The 22,616-nt window shown below is 32.6% G+C and overlaps 1 protein-coding gene and 3 long non-coding RNA genes across 5 annotated transcripts in view; 3 read left to right on the top strand and 1 right to left on the bottom strand.

The window, feature by feature from the left end:
* The first annotated feature begins 294 nt into the window (after nt 1-294).
* Nucleotides 295-1,456, top strand: LOC123717327. Its single transcript, XR_006754801.1, has 4 exons — nt 295-402; nt 661-693; nt 775-865; nt 1,369-1,456. It is a non-coding gene; the product is annotated as an uncharacterized LOC123717327 (long non-coding RNA).
* Nucleotides 1,457-4,912: 3,456 nt separating this feature from the next.
* Nucleotides 4,913-6,640, top strand: LOC123717287. The gene is made up of 4 exons (XR_006754793.1): nt 4,913-5,007; nt 5,169-5,201; nt 5,432-5,530; nt 6,579-6,640. It is a non-coding gene; the product is annotated as an uncharacterized LOC123717287 (long non-coding RNA).
* A 2,819-nt stretch (nt 6,641-9,459) lies between these two features.
* Nucleotides 9,460-11,388, top strand: LOC123717304. Its single transcript, XR_006754796.1, has 4 exons — nt 9,460-9,561; nt 9,654-9,707; nt 10,627-10,760; nt 11,223-11,388. It is a non-coding gene; the product is annotated as an uncharacterized LOC123717304 (long non-coding RNA).
* A 2,327-nt stretch (nt 11,389-13,715) lies between these two features.
* Nucleotides 13,716-22,616, bottom strand: part of LOC123717562 — a 33,706-nt gene continuing 24,805 nt past the window's right edge. For both annotated transcript variants that reach the window (XM_045673627.1, XM_045673628.1), the window contains 2 exons: nt 21,748-21,849; nt 13,716-14,402 (listed from right to left, as the gene is read on the bottom strand). In XM_045673627.1, coding sequence (XP_045529583.1) covers nt 14,356-14,402; nt 21,748-21,849 — 149 coding nt within the window. In that variant the 3' untranslated portion in view covers nt 13,716-14,355. The remainder of the gene's footprint in view (nt 14,403-21,747; nt 21,850-22,616) is intronic.

Below are 22,616 nucleotides of genomic sequence, written 5' to 3' on the forward strand. Positions count from 1 at the left end.
GTTGAATAAATCGATTTTAGTAGATTAATAGTTAATTAAAGATCGAAAAGGATAGTCGAAAAATAATATAGCATAATATAGTACCTACTAATAATAATAAATTAGTGGCGCTACAGCCCTTATTGGGTCTGTTCAGATTGCACTGTTCTATTATCACTAAAAACATAGAATAGATGATGTACAAAAACTTACAATTTACTGTTGTCAATTTTACTAAATCGTGACAGTAATAAACCTATAAAATAAATTCATAAAAAATATATTTATTGCTTTTCTAATATAAATTGGTGTATATTCATATTAAGTGATAGTTCATTCAAGCCTTCACCATGAATGGAAAGATTGTTTTCTTCGCACTCTTAGTATTGACCTCCTGCCTTATTGCCACCGCCTTGGCTGAACGTTGGTATACCTTTGTTACTTTGTTAGTTAAAAATGTGATTTTACAAAGTTCTTTGTTTGATAAGGCTTGATTCTTAATGGCTTTCTTCAACTAACAAGGAATAACCAAGAAAAGAGCTCAGCTTATCTCTTAAGTTCTTATAATATTACTTGCGAGGTACAATTATCGTGCGAAGAAAGGTTCAGCATTTCCGCATACATTTTTCATATAAAAAAATATCTTTAATAAAAATAATAATATTTTTTCTTTATTTCCAGCCAACCCTTATCCGGGCCATGACTTCTTAAGTGGTAATATTTCAATTAGATATAAATATAAAATAATATATACTCAAAAAGATATTAGAGTTTAATTAATAACTTAATTTTCAGTTAACCCTTCAAACGCAGCTAGTAACACTGATAACCAAAGAACTCAAGGCCAGCAAAGACAGAAGAAACAAGGAATCCTATAGTAAATCTCGTAAGTATCAAAGCCTCATTCAGTAAAATGTCGAATATACGACGTTTGACGTTGAACCAACGTCAAACGCTTAATTCTTTTCAACTAGGCTGTGTGGTATAGGACAATATATAATTATTAAACAATATAACTGATATTGTTATAGTAATATTAATAATGCTGCAAAGCTTACATACGAATACTACATTTACACTCAGCGCTTGCTATTATTCTTCTAACGGAAATATTGCCGTTAATACTTATTCTAATGTCAACAGTGAGTTCACACTCCCACTAAGTGCAAGAAACCTATTTACAAACACTATTGTGTGACCCATTTCCCTGTTCGTCAGGGCTGAGTGTAAATGTAGTATAACGTACAGCTCGTTGGGTCACCACAAAGCAATGTTTATTTTTTTACTAGTTATTTATTATTGTTAACCTTCAACTTCTCAAATTAAATATATTTTTATTACGAAAATTTTAACTTTGCTACCTGACCATGACTTATTATTATTTTTTAGGAAGAGGACACACAATGAACCAAACATGTGTTAACATCAATCTCGAGAACCTTCAATAAAATAAACAATAAATTGTACATAAAAAATAGTTTTTTCTTCCATTCAATTCCTGAATTACACAAACATTTAAGGAAAAATAACAGGTGAATCATGCATCTCGTCCAAGCCAATTGTCATCCGAGTCAAGCGAAGCGCAATATGAAGAATCTTTATAAAAGATCTAAGTGTTTTTTTGGAATCCTTGTAACTTAAATTTTGATTATATCAGAAAAGTCATTCTCGGAATATGTCAATAGCATTTTAAAGTTTCAATTACTACTTACTCTATTTGAGTTACTTTTGAATCCTTAAAGTCAAATATGATGTGGAAACTGATGAGATAGGATGGAGGTAACTTAAAAAACCTACAGCTTTGAAACAATGAATTTAAAGTTCATAAAAATGTATTTTATTCATACTATGAACATTGTAGTACTTATAGAAATTATTATTGGTTATGTAAATAATAATAATTATTTCAATTTATATTGAACGGAGAATTAGGTTTTAACGCGATACGCATACACGGAACACGGATATACATGGTCTGATTTTGAATTACAATTTTCGATCAAAAACTGGTATAGCATAGGGATTTTATACTTTATTGCTTAACAGCAAAACAATAATGGGTTGGGAAAAATATAAATGAGCCAGATGGAAAAACTATTTGACTGGAGGTCCTGTGTCGATTCTAAATGAAGCAATGCTTTAATAATCTCAGTGTGCACAAGTACAACCCTAGTGCTTGTGTGGTCAGCCAGTTGATCGAACCAATCGATCGACTAGGCAAATGACTTAGATCGACGACGTTTCATTACTTGCCTAGGCTGTTGACTGTTAATTTAAATTTAATTCCACTTTCCGCCACTCTCAAACTCGAAACGAATCTCTTCTAATCACTATCCCAGTCTAGGTTGCCAGCCGAGAGGAAGGGATTGTAGATTGACGTACTCCACGGGGAGCTGAGAGGGAGTGTGGGTCGGCAGCATCATGTGACACTCACTGCAACAAGACCATAGCAGAGGTGAGACGGGCCCACACTAGCCCATAAAGTAGAAATTAGTAGTAATATATATAAACTTGTATGTATTATATATATTAGGAAATTTCTTAGTGTATGTATATATGTTTGTGCAAAATATATGTATAAAATAAGGCCCCGCACCACAAGAGTCGGGGATATTGGGTGTTCTATCTTTAGCGGATAGATGGTGTAAATTAAATGCCCAGATACTTAATAAATTAATATAATTAAAAAAAGGATGTGAATTGTTCAATGATTGTAGGTCAAGTGACATGAGTAGACAGATTTGTATGAAGAATCTTCAAGCGCCTGATGTGGGTGACGGCAATGTTCCCGCGATGGTGTTCTGGCGTTATATTTGCGCAGGCGTTAAGTCTGAACATTGGGAAATCTATATTTAAAAAAAACCTATAAATCATAAGTTCACATATTGAGAGGAATTTCTAAACAAATTACTCTCAAAAATGCACTAATTACACACACAAAATACAATCACTAATTACTGTAATTACATTGTACTTCACACAGTATTTTATCACTTGTCTTCACTTTCATTCATTTCTTCGGTGTTTATCTTTTGATATCGCAATCGAAACCTAAACTAAGAGGTCGCGATTCAGCTCGCTTATTTATTATTCCTCTTTTCTTGAAGCAGCCTAAATCGAATTTGTTCGGAAATACTTCGGTGGGTAGTTGATTCCACATTGTGGTGGTGCTCGGCAAATACTGCCTTAGAAAACACGCAGTTGTGGAACGACGGACGTTGACGTGATACGGATCGCATTTTGTTTTTGCCTTTACGTCCGATAATGAAACTCAGCTGCAGGTATTAGACTGAACAACTCCTCTGAACACTCTCCATGGTAAATGCGGTAGAAGATGCAGAGAGACCTCACATCACTACGCAACGCCAAGGGATCAAGCTGCATGGAAAGTCGGCAAGGAGTTGAATCGCTCTTCATTTAATACGGTCAAGTGGAAGAAGCTGGTACTGGGGAGCTCCCGCCCAGAGATGAGAATAGTATTCCGAAGTGGGGCCGCGCTTGCGCTTTATAGAATCGTAAGTTATGGCCCGGAGTGAGGTACGGCCCCGATTTGCTGAGTAAACCAAGCTTTTTGGAGGCTAATCTAGCCTTCCCTTCCAAATGACCGCGAAACTGAACGTCGTTCGTTATGTCAACGCCCAGTATCCCGATGTTAGCTGAGGCTTTAAAGAGAGAGCCTTCAAAGAGGGGAGTAGTGACAAAGGGAGCATTTTTAGCTTAAAACGCGCAGACTTGTGTCTTCTTGAGATTAAATTGGACTAGATTTAGTCTACCCCAGTCCGAGACTCCACGTAGAAGAGCTTCGACTTCAGACACAAGTTGTACTCATCGACAACAGCCCGAGAAATACCTGCCCGGCCCGTGTAAAAATCACCAGTGCTGGCGTCCGCATAGCAATTAATGTTGCAAACATATCATTGTTATCGTTCCGAATATTTGGGGAAACACAACAAATACCCCGAACAGCCCGCTCCTGCAGCATAAATATGGATTGAACCTCTGCAGCAGCACCCCACAGTATATCTAGAATACCGTACGACATAACGCTGTGGAAGTAGCTATGATATACAATTTTAGCCGTGTCCTTAACAGTGAACTGTCGGATTTTCTTTACTGCATATGCTTCATAGCTCAACCTTTTCAAAAGAGTCTCCATGTGTGGGCCCCACTGGACTTTACTATATTGCTATGCCTAGAAAAACAGTTTTGTCAACAAAGATTAGTTCACTGTCCTTAAATTTCAGGTTACCAATATCTCGCTTTATACTAGTAGTTGTAAATCTAATACATTTGTTTTATTCTCAATAAGCAGTAATTTATTTACATTAAGCCAGTTAACTATACGAGAAGTAGAATTTACATCGTACAATAATAAGTTTTTCCTATCCACTTTAAATAGAAGTGAAGTTTCATCAGCAAACAATACCATATGTAAATCAGAAATAAGAAAGGCCCGAGAATCGAGCCTTGAGGGACGCCTGTTGACACTTGCGAACCCGCAGAGGTGACTCTATTGACATGCACTCTTTGGATCCTTTCCTAAATATTGTCATTTTTATTATAATAATTTAATTACATGAAAGTCAAATTATTTCAAAACAGTTATATTGTTTATTTGATTTGCCAATATTATTATTATTAAATCTACAGAATTTTTAGTGAACCTCGATAACTTAGTCATTTAGTTTTGGATGAATTGAATGAAAATGGAATTTAATATGTGCTGTTTCAATTTTCTTAAAAAATTACTAAAAGTCCTAACTCGACTAAACATACGTTGTAAATTACCTAGCGACAGTTTGCGATAAATTAATAAAATATTTATTGTCAAAAAAAGTTAGTTACACAATAATAAAATTATTAGATAACAAAATACATTCCATTTCACCGTCACGAAGTCATTAAACGTATTTTATAAAAACCAAGTCCGGCGTAAGACAATTCAGTACAAATTCAAAATGGATACCAAAGCTGTTCTACTAGCTATGCTCGTTTTGTCGAGCCTGCTTACTATAGCTATCTGTGAACGTAAGTAAACAAATATTTTTATAAGTCATATATAATTGTATTCTTAATTAAAGTTAAAGTAAATGTGGTTGTTTTAACTTTGTCTGACTTCTGTCGAAATATTTTTGTGTGATGACAGATTTATTTAATTTCCTACATACATTTATATTTTTCTTTCTCAGCCAACCCGTTGCCGTCCAGTGATGTCATTGATGGTAAATATCTTCTCCACACGTTTAATAAATTGTATATAAAATTTATATGTATTATTCTAAATATATATTCACCATGCCTCGAACATAAAATAATGTGTTATAGTATTTTAACTGTGAAGTTAAATTAATTGCCTAAGAGTTCTTAGACTCGATGTCCTCAAGATTATATCAGTTTTGGATGTAGGATGTAAAGAAAAATTATCAATGAAACGTGGAACGTATTTTTTCAGTGAGCCCTACAAACAAAGCATCAAACACCGACACACAGAAAACTACAGGCAATCAGAGTCAAAAGAATAAGCCGAAAATACCTTTCTTCCCGTTTAAGTGTAAGTTTAAGAGTATTCTATCTTTTAAAGCACTTTATATAAAGCGACACCAATCTTCTATGTTTAAAATCGCTTCGATGACAAAATTTATTATTAAAAATTCAAAAATATCAAATTATTCCGGCCGCCAAGTATGTATATAAATTTGCCTTTGTGGCCTTCGGGCCGGCCCGTCATTGGTTAGACTAGGTCAAAAATCCTCCCTTTAGGAAAGAGGAACTGTTCACCATCCTTCCTCCACAGAGATAATTATAACAATTTTAAGGTTACCAAATACTTACGTACGTGTGTTTCTGACTATAGTCGCCAAGTATAGCTATGTTTTTATGTAACGGGGCAAACGCTGCCTCTAGACGCTTCAAATTTAGCCTTTCCTTTCACTCGACGAAAACTGAATGTCATACGACATGTCAACGCCCAGTATTTAGTTTAGTATGTTAGCCGAGGCATTAATAGGGAGTATCTTTGAAGAGAGGAGTAGCGTCAGAGAGTGATTTTTAGCGGAAAACGCAAACTTGTCAAAAATCTCTCCTTGGAGTTAAATTGGACTAGATTAAGTCGACCCCAGTCCGAGACTCCAGGAGAGTTTTGACTTCAGACACATGTTTGTACCGGTACTCATCGACGACTGCGTGTAAAAAAAGGAACTATCTTTGACAAATATAAATTGTTAAAGATTAGCAGTCTTGTATGCGTCGTTTAGAACTTAAGCATCGCTGAAACTATTAAAAATGTATATTATTTTCAAGTTTTGTGAACAATAATGAGATATGGTATTTCGTACCAAGTTCACGCCAAATTATATTTGACAGCCTGTAAGCAATGATTGTCTCAGATCAGATAGAATAGAATACTAACGATACTTTAGTATGAAAATAAATATTTAAATTTCTTCAAATACTATTGTGAAATAAGGATACGTTACTATTTAGAAAGTACGCAATTTCTTAAATCTTTATTTAAATTAAAAAACGTCTTAAAAGAGGTTAAAGGGATGCCGTGCATATAAGGTATTACAATCTAAAATAGATATGTTTTATTCTTTCAGAGGGCGTACTGCTGTTTTGATGGATACCTTGATGTAGTTAAGAGAAATAAAGGATGTATTTACTTTTGTATTTGTATTTGAAAACCCCCTTCCGTACAGATATATCGAGCTTGTACTATTACTCGGAGCAAAGCTCAATTCCTGGCTTATATAAATTATAACTACTACGCTTTGGAGGGCACTGAATTTCTTCAAATCATAATTTGCCCGTATTTTGTTTTAAGCTACAGGGATTTCAATCTGTAAATAAAATCGAAAGTAAATCATTTCGTTCACCCGCAAAATATATAAAAATGGCAGATATTTTAATTGTTTATTTATTTATTAACACTTCGTTACACTACAGAAAATAAAAAAATTAACATAATTAAATCAAAAGGAGGGCAACTGGCGGCCTTATCGCTTTCGAGCGATCTCTTCCAGGCAACCACTGTGAGTAAAGAAAAAAAATGTATTAAATTACTGACTTTAACCTTTACAGTTCGATGAAGTCTGAGGAAGAAAATCTATTTTCTTTTTAATTTTTTATTGACCTGCGATGATATTATGAATTCCAATCCGAAAAAAAAACATGAATAGGTAAAAAAATAAGTGAATAACATTTAAAAAAATCAAATGGTCTGCTTTCGGAATATCAGTGGCCTGGGTGTCTGCCTCGTTTAGGTTCTTTTTAAAAGCAATATAAACAACAGTCAAAGAGGCAAACCAGAGCATAAAAAATATAACACTTTTGAAGCGCTCTTAAAAGAAAACTCGGTTACAATTATGGCAGGCTGTTTTCCTGTAGTCGTTGACAGGGTTTTTAAACAACCACTGCAGGTCTGCCAAGCGTGCGTTTCATATATATTTTTTGAGGCAGACATGAGCAACTGATATGGTATAACTGTTTTTTATACTTTTAATGGGGTGTAACGCAGAGCTACCATGGTAGCAGGCGTAGTCCTTAATATTCCTTATCGTATAATTATTATAGCTATTTAAAAAGTCTACCACATGAGCAAATCATATAGATATTTTGCCCGTTAACTCTCTAGCTATATAGCAAGCCCGTATTAGATTAATAAAAAAAATTGTATCGGAATTGTACTCTTTTAAAATATAAAATCATCATACTAAATGACTAAGGCAAAGATAGATAGAAGAAACCAGAAAGGAGAGAGATACAGTCCGCTCTGTATTTGTATTAAATTATAAAACTGAACGGAAACCTCGCAGTACAGTTTCCGTAAGTGGCACCCGTTCACAAGCATACAATGATATACTTATTGTTCTTAAAACTTTACACAAAATTTCGTAAAATGGTCTGTAAACACTTAAAATAATGCAGTTCACAATCTTTACACAGGCTACCTCCAAAGAATCTTTTACAGACAGACACACGATATCATGACGCTCTTTTTACTACCAATTTTTATTAACAATAATCAAAGAGCCCTGAATCGCTGACTCGCAACTTGGTGCTGATTAAAGATAAAGATGATTTAGCCTTATCTACTCCAATGTTCAGCAATGCATAGGACATCCCTTTTACTTGATTTAAAATAAAATAAATCAATGGCGCCTAAAACCTTATCAGATGTGGGCCTCAGCTTTCCTTGGCATATCATCATATCATGATCATTTCTTAATCTAATTGGCAAGTAGGTGAACAGCCTACTGTGCCTGACGTACGCCGTCGACTTTTTGGGTTGTTTTGGCTGGTTTCCTCACGATATTTTCCTTCACCGTTTGAACGACTATTAAATGCGGACATGGAAAGAAAGTCAATTGGTGCACAGCTGGGGATGGATCGTAAGACCTTAGGGATGAGAGTCGCACACTGAAACCACTAGGCCACTGCTCTTGATTTAAAAAATAACTACAAATCTAATTCTTTGCCCAACATATTTTGCATGTTTAGAAGAGAAGCTTCAAGTTTAAACAGTTGAGTAGTATTGGTAGCAGTAGTTTATGTTTGCGCTTTGCCTCACCTGACGTCGTTTGGTACGGGAGGAACCTCAAAAATGTATTGGACTTGGTTATCTATCTCTCTCTCTTCAGTCGGCAGAACATGTCTGAACGTCGTAGTCAGCAAGGAAATACCGGTTTCTTTACAGTGGAAGCTTTGACTTACGAAAGGCATAAATTGCGCCAAGTATCGGTATTGAGTCTCACCGTAACGCAATGAATGTATGTTCACAACGTTTAATCTATTACGTTTTATTCAGATTTCACACTGTCTGTACTCAGAATATTTATGGCCTAAACATCAACGGTGTCTGTCAGGCTCGGAGGGCTAACCGCCTACTTAACTATTTAAAAAAGAGATTAAGAATGGAAAGTTACAGAAATCTCTGGGGCAGAACAATGGAACAATGCGCCGGGTTTTGTTTTCCTTGTCAAATACAATTATTATTTTGTTTACAAATGTATCTTCAAAGCAAAAATGGATTTTAATTAATAAGTAAATAATACTCCGCGTATTTTCATCAGTTAGTTAGACTTCAAGAGTACATAATAATTACATATTAATAATCATACTTTCTACAAGCATATATTTGGAAAACAATACATAGCATATTTATAAAATATAAGAGTGTGAGTTTGATAAAACTCTTTAAAACTTGTTTAGAGAGACCCAACATATATAAGACAACAAGAATATAAGAAAGAAAGAAAGAACTTCTAATATTAATGCTCTGCGTTCCGTTTGAATTTTACTATACGCATATATATTATTAACATATAATATATATGCGTATAATAAAACTGTTTCATAAAGTTAATTTTCATTATTCGTTTTTAATATCATATTTTTTACAACCTTTTCATAGCCAAATCGTGACATTCACCATTTTTTTTAAATTTACGACAACTTTAATTTTTGCCTTAATTATTACATCATTCATAATTGATGAAAAAATTCTACTGAATAGACTTAAAATGCATAAACCATTATTTATCTTCGTTTTAGTTACTTTCATTCCTTCGTGCTTTACTAAGCGTAAGTTTCTTAAACATATTTCGTTATATTTGTCATACAGCTTTTTCGTGGACTAGGCGTCATTATTTTACGAAATCACATTTATTTTACAGATTATAATTTCGAACGACGTGTAGTGCACACATTTCCACATCATATAATTGATGGTAAGTCTTCTAGATTAATATAAAATTATTATTTTATACTGTATATTTACAGAAAGCAGATAACCTTAGTGGTTGAGGCTGTAAAATAAATTCTTATAATAATAACTTAATAAATATGAAAGATGCACGTAAGCATCTCGTAACGGAAGAGTCTCGTAACGGAAGAGCAACTCTGATTGCCAGTGCGATTAAGGAGTAGATTCTGCAACCTTTAAATGGTAAAACAATTAGGTGTCCGAGATATGTGACCAGTAGATTTGATCTCGAAATGAAAGCAAACTCACTCTTAGCAGACAAGGAGTACCGATCATAGCTGCTGGATTATCAAATGAAACACGGTTTGGCTAAATAAGGTCTCTCCTGCGCTTTGTAAGCTTTAACAGCCAAGGTTTTTTGTTTTGCACAAAGTTTGTAAGGACCTGCAACCATTACACCATGTTCCACATGACATCTTAAGTAATTAATAATAATAATAAAAAATTAAAAACAAAGATTTGTCTGATTTGTTTCTATCAGCAGTAGGCGCACTTACATTCTCGTGGGAACCACACACAACTACGTAGTTGAAATAACTAACATTACCGCATACACGAATTCAAAGTTCGACCAGTCACCACAAGTAGCATCTGTTCACGAGTATGACGCATGGCCAGAAGCATGGACGCCGCCACGAGAAATGACATTTCAGCGAGCATGACGTCTAAATGATGACAAAGTATATATATTCTGTGATTCCAAAGAACTTAATGATCAGTGGTCTAAAATAATATATTTGCATAATACGTTCGTTTGTTGTCTAAGAGTAGTAAGAGGATTGAGGAGATGCTGTTCACCAATCACAAGCAAACGAAACGTATTTAGAATTGTTTTATAATGCACTTCAAAGGCTCATTATCAGCGTACTTTTGTTCATTTTCAGAGAGTCCTGTCAATGTTGATATTTCGTCAAACAATGAAGAATCAGATTTCTCGGATAATGCTGATTACGAAGATTTAGATAGTGACATATATGACAAACAGAATATCTGTCCATTTGGCATTTTCAATTTTTTGGTAGGTTTCAAATATAATCCTTTTTAATTTAAGGTAAATATTTTAAAAGTAAAATACAACATTAGTATTGTCTTGTAAGGACACATCTATGTTTGATTCACTGTTGTCCACATGTGCTTTTTCATCAATATTGTTTCGAGAGTACCAGTTCCTTCAATATAAAGTAAAATTTAGTTTTACTTAGTACTAAGTTTTTTAAGGTCTCTAAGGTTCTCTCACTATGGGACAGCATAGCAAAATGTTCCATATGTTGGCATGTCGCTACTTAAGACGTAGGCTAACTAAACGCATATTACGGCGTGATTTTCCGTGGACAGCTAGTACAAAATAATTATTATTATTTGCCGTAGAACTTGTAGTTTCTATGGCTATCTCTCATCGCCTGAGTCGTTTTGAAATTTAACTATATAGAATACTACATTTTTAACTAACTTAATTAACGTATGATAATTCGTGTTTCAGATTCCTTTCTGTTAGGCATTGGTAAAATGTATTTTTCATGGATAGATTGTTTCAAGGTATATATATCCTATTTTGACGCCTGCTTTATGTTTCCATATTGTAATCCCAAGGTCTATTAAACTGTGATAATTTTAATTGATACAAAATTAAAAGTTATGACATTAAATACGACTTTTATTACCCCAAGTCCTGTTTAATTACACAGAGTGTAAGCGTCAAGCGTAAGGTCGTAGGTTTCAAAATCGGCATGCTGTCAGATAGCTGAGCTGAGGCCCAGACTTTAAAACTTTGTAGCACCGTTTTTTATTCTAATTTATTAAAATAATACGCACCCCAATATGTGGAATACTCTATAAATTTCAACGACCAAGGTTACACAAAAATCTAGGATAATTGTCAAGCACTTACTAGTATATAAAAAAATACCAAAGAAACTGATGCAATCTGCGGCGAAGACGTATATAGGGCTACAGCCCCATTGGATTATTAGTATTCTTATAGAGACCGAAGTCTTTCATAAGAACAATAATTTGCATGATCACCCAAACGATAGTCATGCAAACTCAATGTAAATATCTTGTAAGCTTTAAGAAAAACACTTTTTGAACGGATTAAAGCTATGTATTATTATTAAAAACTTATAATTATTTACATAATTCTAAATTTTACATTTTTTCCGACGTTTCTAAAGCTATTTTAACAAAAAACAATACTATCTTGTAAGCTGATTATAAATGTGTACGGTTATTTTGACTATTGTTCAGCGAATTAAAAATTTTTGAAGATCAAAACTACTGCCATTTTAATGTTTACAATTGCAATTCAAAATTATTTTTATTATTATAGTTCTGTTTGTATTTACTGTGTTATTGAACAAATCTTATCGGAGAATTTAAGTTAAATTATAAATTGTATTTTTTTTTATGTATCGTGTTGTAGTAATGTGTTGTTTCCTTATTGAATAAAAAATCTTATGCCAAACCAACATTTTTCATTTAACAATTTTCTAAAATTTAAACAACAAAAGCATTTCCCTAACCATCTTATTGAATCAACATTTTCTTTGATCCGCGTTGACCACCAGAGTGATATATTCTCGTAATGGCTGAATACAAAGCAAGAACATTGGGTGCATCCTAAAGGAATCTAATTTAAAAATAAATAGCTTTTTGTTAGTAATAGTTTCGAAGGTTGGACATAATCAGGATGAATAAATTGGGTAGAAAGATAAGAATGCATATTTATGTTCAATAAAGCCATAAATGAGGCTTTAGCCTTTTTATTTTATTTCTTGATAACCTTTATAAATGTAATATGTGCGTATTACGCCTACAACAAAGGCCAAACAATCGAAGCGACAAGATATTATAAATATAGTAAATACATATTCCTATTATACTTTACGCCTGAACAAGGCTGTCTTGAAATTAACTTTAAAAAATAAAAACGGTGGTAAAGACTCTTCAAGAAGTCGATAAAAGAGTGAGTATGACCTTTTACCATATTATTACGTAGATGTGAATTTTTTTTATTAAAATTATACCAAACTTAAACGTTACAATTATCATGAATTATAATAAATATTTTGAACAGTATATGTGTTTAAATTTAAAGCACACTGAAAATTTCAAACGATGTAAATTTATGTGTTGACCTTGTAGCACCACCACGTGGATCCAGCTGCCCACTAAAGTATTTCCAAACCAGTCCGACTTAAGGTCATTCAAGGAACGCACTCGCGAGCCCTGTGGCATTGAGAGTGTCCATGGAGGGTATCACTTAACATCCGGTAAGCCCGTTTGCCCACTATGTTATATAAAAAAACATTACAATGGGAAGCTCATCCCTGACGTTCGAACCCATGCTATGCACCACCATGCATGTAAAGAAAAATAAAGAAACACAACAACCACAAAAAAGCCGGCATGCCTTAGACGCAAAATGACGACAGCATGTGTCAGGAACAGAAAGCTGATCATCTTGCATATGATAAAAACAAATCAGACATTTGACGCCCAGATGTAAAAGGTTGAAAGGCACTGATTTTTTTACTGTGTAAACAGCATTTACTATTAGAGCTTGTTCCAAAAAACATATGCTTCAATAAACTACGTATCTAACAACCGTTTACTAATTCGTCCACAAGTATTTCTAAACCTGTCAAACAATAATAAATAGTTTATCAAATACATATCCATATTATGGTAGCACTAAATTTCGTTTAGGTGATGAAATGACGCATAGATAGCGTGAAAAGTAGTCTAGTGAGAACAAATCTCATTTGCCTCTGCCCTTTCTACATCTTTCGTGACCCTCTGAGGATTATAGGAGCTTGCGGTTCAACATATGCGTGAAGAAATGTACGCTTGGAAATCCATTGCTAATATTTTTTTGCAAGGCGCAATTTTACGGGCGATAAATGAAAGGTTTCTTTTTTTTCTTTCGAGATAAAAAAAACAATCAATTTTGTATTATTTTTATTTTACACCTGTTTAAACATAGTTTTGTTAAAAATAAATCTTTTGCTACTTGTAAGTGGTAACATAGTTCTGTGAGGCGCAATAAATTATTAATGACAGAGTCTCTTATATTATTTATCTTCGAAATATTATTTGCAAGTTGCAACACTGGTATTACAGAACAAAAATGCGTGATAATTGACATTCTTGACACAAATTTTTACCAAAGAAATATTTATGAAGTTTTATTCAAAAACTTTAACTTTATACAAACATAAATTTATTTTACGAATAATTTACTATAAGGCCGCCTTAAAATTAATATACGTATATTACAAACATATAAAAAGATTTACATGTCTTATTTTAGTTTGAATTTACAAAATATATACTGTAGCTCTTCAAGCAACAATGGTTATTGGTGCCAGTACTTAAAATTTATTAACTTATTAAAAATCAAATTATAATTTACACATCTAGATAATTTCGTAAATATCTAAGATCGTAATAATTTTATAAGAGAAACAAAAGATTCTCTCTAGCCTCTTCGTGTGAAATTCGTTTTACATATTTACAAGTGTATTATACTAAATGTAAAGTACCCTACAATATCAAATTAAATAATATTAAAGTATAATTAATTACTTTATACAAGATTTTGTTTCATTTTTCTTTTATCTTAGGAAGTATCTGCTGTAATAGTATCGAGGGAACGCTGGACCTGAAAAATAAAACAATATTTTATAATGCAGTTATGAATGTTAGGGAATGTATTTTTTAATATTATGGAAGCAAATACTGTGTGTAAAGGATAATGTAGCATTTTGATGATGTAAGATTTTTAAAAATCCATTCAGGCAGTGTTTTTCTTTACAAACATACATAAATACAAATATTTCCTATTTATTATTATAAGAACTGTAGATCAAAGTTTTATTTCATTGGACATTAAATATTTCAAATCAAAAATTTAATCAAAAATTAAAATATTACTACGAAAGTATTTAAAGTAAACTGACTAAAATCTAGTTTCAAGAGCTGTCTAACCATTTTTACAGGGTATTTGATACATTTCATCGTGCTCAAACTAGACTGACATGAGATATTAAGTCGAATATGGTTCTTCGGAGTTCTAGAAATAATAATTAATATAATACGAGTTGAATAATAAATTTTAAACAACTTTATCAGTTTGAAACTATATACTCGTACATTTACAACCTATGAATACTACTATAATAAAGAGGAAACATTTTTGTGTTTTGGTTAGTATATTTGTAATATTTTCATACAAAAACTACTGGATCGATTTAAAAAAATCTTCCACCATTAGAAAGCTGCACAGCTTTACTGACTGATATAGGCTAAATTTATTTTCATTATAACTCAATGTGTGAAAAAATTCTCCATAAAAAAACTGTCATCTTGTGCGCTGTAGAAACAGATGCTGCTGTGGATGATAGAACAAAAAATGTTGTACAATATTATAGAGCGTATCAATATTTACACAAACAATATTTTACCCATGGGCAATTGTATATTGGCCTATCCCTAGTCGGAACTCTAAAACATGAAATTATTTTGCTGCCATAAAACAGAACTACGACAAATTTTGTGTGTAGGGAAGTTCGAAGACACTGAAGTTCTGCAAATAAACCTCTTCACTTCAATAAATCAACAAATCAATTTATAATAATCAAGCTAAAATATCCTGGACTGATGAAAAAATTATGTCATCACCTACTTCAAACCTTTTTCTATACCATTATAGTTTTAATAAATTTATAAATGTCGGACATTCTACGTAAATTATGTTAAAAAATTAAAATGTATTAGATATAAACTAAAATATACATATTGATAAGATGATAAATACAAGTGTGTATCTAATAATCTAAAAGTTATTTAAAACTAAGTAAAATAAAACTTTTATGATAGCAGAAATATATTTATAGTCCGACTAAATAGTCTTGCCACTACCACGAGATCGAGATCTACGCGAGTGTAACCGCGGGCTATTAACAATTATAATTAAAAATAAATTAGTAATTGAAATTGTCCACAGACTTAGGCTACATTCTGGTAGTATTTAAATTTACTATGTTCTATTTATTATTCTTATGCTTATGTTAGAGTTCTACCCAAGTAGTGTTTTTTTAGGAATAGCAAAAGTTATTTTTCATTATCGACAATTAAAAAGGACGGACCTATGTTATAAATTTCAATTATCAAACATACAAATTATTACAACCTATATATGTCAGACTAATAATAAACTAGACATAACTAAACTATGAATGTGTTGAACACTTAAAACACGTTTATATTTGGTGGTGTTACTGTCATTGTTTATTTGAAGGGCTATATCACCCGTGTCACACATAGGATTTCACGGTTACAAGAGAAATGCACAAAGTTTCCTTTTGTGTCACTTCTCATAACTTGATTTGTAGCGCAACCCTTCAGCTGAGTTCCGGTGAGGCGCCGCTTCGGCGAGACGTCGACAATTCCTGCTCGTACAGTCACCATGTCTGTGGCATTTCACGGAATTTCATAAATCGTAAGCCTTAGTCACTGGAATAATTGCTGTAGAGGTTGCTGTAGCGTCTTCTTACTGATGTAATTATGTACTGTAGGTATGGTCTTTGTTGGAAGCGTCACAAATTACAACTGCTAGTATTGCTTAATTTCACAGCCCTTTTAGCATTTCCGTATGCATACATGTCGAGCACATGTACCCTGAATAAGGTTTTTTTATAAAATATTTTGTCTTCCCAATTCAAGTATTATATGCACCACAGCGTGAGGCACGCCCTATGACAAGACGTCGCGATACTTGCTGAAGTGTTACATGAGAGAACTTTTCTCTTACAAAAGCACACAGTTCAGACGCCTTACATATTTTCCAATTTTATTCTTAATTTTTCCTATGTTCGCTATTATAACGATGGAAGGAGGTTGTACAAAAAATATTCTAGATTCTTAATTATTATAAGGAAAGCAAGTTACCTATACAAAGTTAATAAAAATCTTTTAAATTTAAGACTAAATGGTTGATAGTAATAGTAACTTATTTCTATACATATAACCTTTTTGGTTTAGCGATAAATGCGGTCCTATTTTCGCAATACTAAATCAATAAAACCGAAGCAGAAATGTGAATGCCTTGTTTAATATGGAAATACGACAAAACTTCAATGTAAACATTTATCTATTTCTTAAATTTTAAATACGAACGCTGTAATATATTATTTGGTATTGTAAATCCGAACCTAAGCGTTTCCGACGTTTTTACACTATTAACTTTAGTATTGGAATCTTATAAAAGTTAGGCTACTTTAAGACTTAACACAACGCAATAAAGTCGCATCAATTTGAAATTTATTCGAATACCTCAATTTGCGTCAATATCCTTTAATAACGTAATTAGCTGTCAAGTTAACGATCTTGTGTAATCATAATAATTAATAAGTGCAATTAAATACTATAGGTATGGCAAAAATCTCTCCAAGATGAACAAGATATTTTCGAGGAGACGAAATAATGCGTAAATTGCTATGACATGAATATTTCTTAAGGAGTTTTATCAAAAATACTTCACTTCTCATTTCTCGATAAATTAAATTAGGGGATTTATTTTAAAAAAGATTCCTTGTACATAATGTTACATTACCATTTATAAGGGGTACAGCATTTCCGTGTCATTATGCTAGATTCATTGTGCTTTGTGCAACCGAAGGACAGTTAATCGGACATCTAATAAATTTGTTTTTGTGAATGTTGCAGCGTAGCTGCTCTGTTGATCGATTTGGACTACTGAGGAGTCAAATTACTTGGTTTCGTGGCGAATAGGTTCCATAGATAAAGAAGCAAAAGATATCCGAAAAGGATCTTCGTACTCCGCACATAATATAATGAACGGTATATACGACAAGTCTGTACAATTAACCAATATAGTTATTTATCTACTATGCTAATCACACAGAGATTAAATGTGATAATTAACTTTTCTAATACTAAAACAAAATTCCACAGTAATTAAACAACAAACAAACGCACCACAGACTGAATAATGTATGCAAAAAATGAATTTCTTTCCAACGTGAATTAATTCAACACACGCGGGATTCCATTTTACAAGTGCAAACATATAAATATTCATTAAACAACGGCTAGAAAATGGTGGCTGCAAGTAACTTTTATATTAAATTACAAAATGTCCGCGCCACTGACCTTTACTTTTGATATGTCAATTTCATAATTAAAATGCGTTTGACCGTACCAAGGGGATTTGAGAGAAAATTGAATGTTGCCCGGTCGAGTTAACACGGAACCCAAAAGTATAAACTGCCTGAGAAATATAATTAAATGATATGAATAATTGAAGCTTTATAAGCCTATGTGTGTTTGTTTTAAAATTTTTAAAACAATACTAATTTTACATAACTTTTGGGAGATAAGTAGCAAGAGCTTTTAATGTAAGAAATTCGCATGTTTTGAGATATACTTTTTAAAATTTATATTTAGTACGTATTATCACATCAAGAGTTTCATGTATTGAAATCGAATATTTATATAATAAGTACTATTATTATTTACGTATAACAACTGAAGTACTTTGGCGTATTTAGATTTTAGGAACTGTGTACCTAAGTGACAGTTTTCACTTTTAGACACTAGTGGATGGACTTTAAATTAAAAAGGTAATAGTATGTTTTATTAGACTATTTATTAGCTTTAGGGCAGATTACATTAGAATTAAGTTAAAATAACAATGTAGTCCTCGCGTAAACGTCATGTGTTGTTCAATATTTACATATTTACTTAATTTTATGCTTAAAATAGTACGTGGGTAACACTGATAATGTTTAGAAAGGGCCAGTTAGAACAAAGCTAATGAAAACTTTTTAGAATTTAAATATTAGAACTCTTTGGTAACCTAATGTAGTATATTGCAGAAATTTGTTTTTGTAAAGTGGGGGCAAATCTAAAACTCTTGTTACACGTGAAATGAACCTAACGAGAGAAAATTTTCGGTCAATGATTTATTATGACTTTCGTTGTGGGCTTACTCAACAACAAAGCTATGGCTGCGATTAGCATTTCTTAATGAAGTCCTATCGCGTGCCACTATTTACAATTGGTTTAACGAGTTTAAGCGTGGACGTAGCAATCTCAATAATGATCCGCGCTAGGGACGTCCTTTAACAGCGACTACTGAAGATAAGTGTTGTGCGACGCATGATAGAGGAAGATAAGAGAGTGACCTATCAGCAGATACGGGCAAGCCTAGGCATTGATATGAGTCAAGTTCAAAAAATATTACAAAAACATTTAGGCGTCAGGTAGCTTTGTACCAGATGGATTCCCCATACTTTAACCGACGACCAGAAACACCTTCGCATGCACTGGTGAATATTTGACTATGGCAGGTGTCGAGATAATGAGTCATCCGCCATGCAGTCCTGACCTGGCACCCTGCGACTTTCATTTATTCTCAAGGACTAATTATAAAATTCAAGCTATTCGCTTTACGAGCCCTGAAGATGCGGTGAAAGCGTACGAAAATGCCATAGAAGAGACCCATAACGAAGAATGGGCCCACTGCTTTTCTCAGTGGTTCCATCGAATGCGACGATGTGTAGAAAGGAACTGAAATTACTTCGAAAAACAATAAAAGTTTCTGCAACTTACCTAGATACATTGATAATATCAAGTTACATTCGCGTATTTAGATGAGTGGTACAGATACAAAAGTTTCCACATCTTTTTCTACACTTGAAAGCCTTCAAATAGTCGGCATTCCTCATTAGGCGTTAATTTTTACACCCCCACAACTTTAGGCTGGAAGATCTAAGAATTCCTCCGTAGATATTTTCATTATACAATTTCAACTGTCTAAATGCAATATTAAGCTTGTGGTGTGGGCTATCTAAAATCAAAAATTCCCTAAATACACAATGTCTCAAACCATTTTTCTCTATAAATTATTAGTGTCATCGTAATGTCGTTAAGGCCCCAAGCGCTTAGCCAACGAAACGCTTGTCCGATTGTCCTTGTTGATAAATCCGAGCGTAATAAATGAATAAAATAAAAATTGTCTCAAATATCTGTGAAATGTAACTCTGTGATTGTAGGAAGTCTGTGTTTCGAATTGATCCGGTAATTTGAAGGTCATCTAATTGTGGAGTAATGCCGGAACTGGGTATGCCAAATGTATTTCCAAATGATTCATGAGTCCAAATTATAGTTGGTTTATGGCGAGCTCTGGTAATTTAAATCCTACTCAACACATTAAAGTTTATTAAGGTTTAAAGATTAATTAAGGATACAAACAAAATTTTATGGACGACAAATATCTAGATAAAGACTGATAAAACCAGAAACCTTATTACTGGTTTTCATATAATTATATTATTTAAAAACTAGAACCGAGAATAGAATTCACTAAAAAGAGTTAAATATCAATATACCATATTTACGGTATTGATTGGGCTTGTATTACTTAGAGAATTTATTTTTGTAAGCAACGCGTCGAATTTTGCGCCTCCTTCGATTTTTTAAAGTTAATTATTTAAAAAGAAGTATTTTAAATGGGTGGATAATAAAAGAGAAATTATAATTAAAATGCCTCAAAGTTTATATGGAACCTTTAAACCAAAATTGTCTGTAAATTACGAAGTAAACCGAACTTTTAAAATTAGTATACATTATTTTCAATCTTATACTAATTTAGACATTTTATTGCGACTAATTTCATTACTTATGATAATGTTTTAAACACTTTATTACACATAACAATTTCAACAAAGTACGTGCGACCTAAAAACCTATATCTTCCAGGTAACACAATAACAAAAAAGTATTGAAAGACAAGAAGAAGTGCAAAACTTATGATAAATAACACAAAAGATTATAATAATTCATCAAGACGTAATATCAAATACAAATAATTCAAAGAAATACTAATTATTTTATTAATCTCTTAGTTACCAAAAGGGAGACAAAGAAGCAAATTTAAAAATATGATTAGAGTACGTAACTAAATTAAAAGAATTTACAAGTTTTAAATACCCGTCAACATTGTTCTCTCCAGAAACGCATGGCTGCCCATATCTAGTGCAAATAAGCTAGTATTTCGAATTTGATAAAAAAATCCGGTGGAGAAAATGTGTTCACAAAAGCATTGCTTGAGTGCATAGGTGCAGCGTTGCGAAGCATTAATAGGTATATCAATATTTATAATTTAAAATAATACATTTATAAGTAAACTATTATATTTATATATTATATAAGAGCAAAAGTTTACGCTTCTATAACCATAGTGACGTAATTTTTTGTAACAAACAAATAACCAGTCTTAATCTAGTTTACAACTACGGTATCACGTAAATAAGGAATGCTAATGAAACAGGGAACAATTCTTAATATTTATTACAAATAAATATTTACATTGGTCATATTTACAGCTGTAACAAAAACAAGATAAAACAATAAAAAATGTGCTAAAGGAAACCATATTGTTTATGGCAATGGACAATGCTTATAAAAATAAATTAAACTAACAAGAATAGACGTAATAGTGTGGTAACAAAGCGAAGCTGAAATCTTATCTATCCTTAAAACAAATATCACAAACGTCACGAAAGCGGGGCTGCCAGAAAAAAAAAAAATTGTTTACCACAGATTACCTTGTATGTGGATACACAAAGAAACGAAAACTAGACTACATAACTGATATAATAAAATTATAAATTTTATATTAACAAAATTATAGAATTTTATATGAACAAAATTATAGAATTTTATATGAACAAAATTATAAAATTTTATATTTTATTTTTTTACCGACTGACAGACCCGCACGAAAGTAACAAAACAAAAAATGCTTTCAAACTATATAAATTAACTATGGGTCCGATTATGATACACTTAGCAACGATATAAGAGGTCTTATATCGTTTTTGTTAGACAAAACATTTATTACATTAAGGCTTCAGTATGTACCAATGGGAACATAATCGGTGTGTTTACTATGTACATTTCCTATCGACCGTATTGGTTACCTTGTGCGCCTGGTGGTTGGAAACCATAACCAGAAGCTCCAGCTACAACGCCGCTAGTCTGAGATGGGTCACCGGGGGGAGATGGGGGGAAGACCACGGGTCCTGAAAAAGGAGATTGTTATTAATACCAAATGCATGCTTAGTAAATAAACGATCTAAACCACCAAGCAGGTGATCAGCCTTCCAAATCCAAAAAGTTGGATCTGGATGGACTTTTTGGATCTAAGGCATGTCGGTTTCCTGACAATGGTTTCCTATACCGTACAAGCAATTATTAGAGGTGAACTTAGACAGAAAGTCTTTAAGTGCACAGTCGGAGTTCGAACCTATTACATCCGCAGAAGAGTTGCACGCTGAAGCCATTTGGCTAACATTACTCTTATGATTTATTACTTATCATATAGAGTAAGGCTTACAATTATATGTCACTAAAGACTAAAATAAACCATGAAATTATTCAGAAATATCGACAATGTACAAAATACACAAATATAAATCATGTTACGTGATTATTTACGACGGTATTTAAGTATAATAAATGTTAATAAGTTATTTTTGCAATGTAAACCTTCAAATAGTGACAAAACCTGTTTAATCGCGTCACCATATATGTTTAAAGCCGCATTTTATTGTAAAAATAGATTGTATTTGGCAATTTGTAAACAAACAAACATTTAACTTAAATGTTATTTCAAAACACTTCTTTTTAATTTAACTTTTCAAATGTAGTTTTCTCGTTCGTTTCTACCACCACATTGTATCAGTAATTAATTTTGTTAATGTATGAGAAATGAAAATTAGGTTCAAAATAGCTGTTGTACGTACGCCTTAAAGATGAAGTTTAATGGTAAGAGTCTTGACTACGAAAA

Source organism: Pieris brassicae, chromosome 12, assembly GCF_905147105.1.
Source record: "Pieris brassicae chromosome 12, ilPieBrab1.1, whole genome shotgun sequence".
Classification (NCBI taxonomy): Eukaryota; Metazoa; Arthropoda; class Insecta; order Lepidoptera; family Pieridae; genus Pieris; species Pieris brassicae.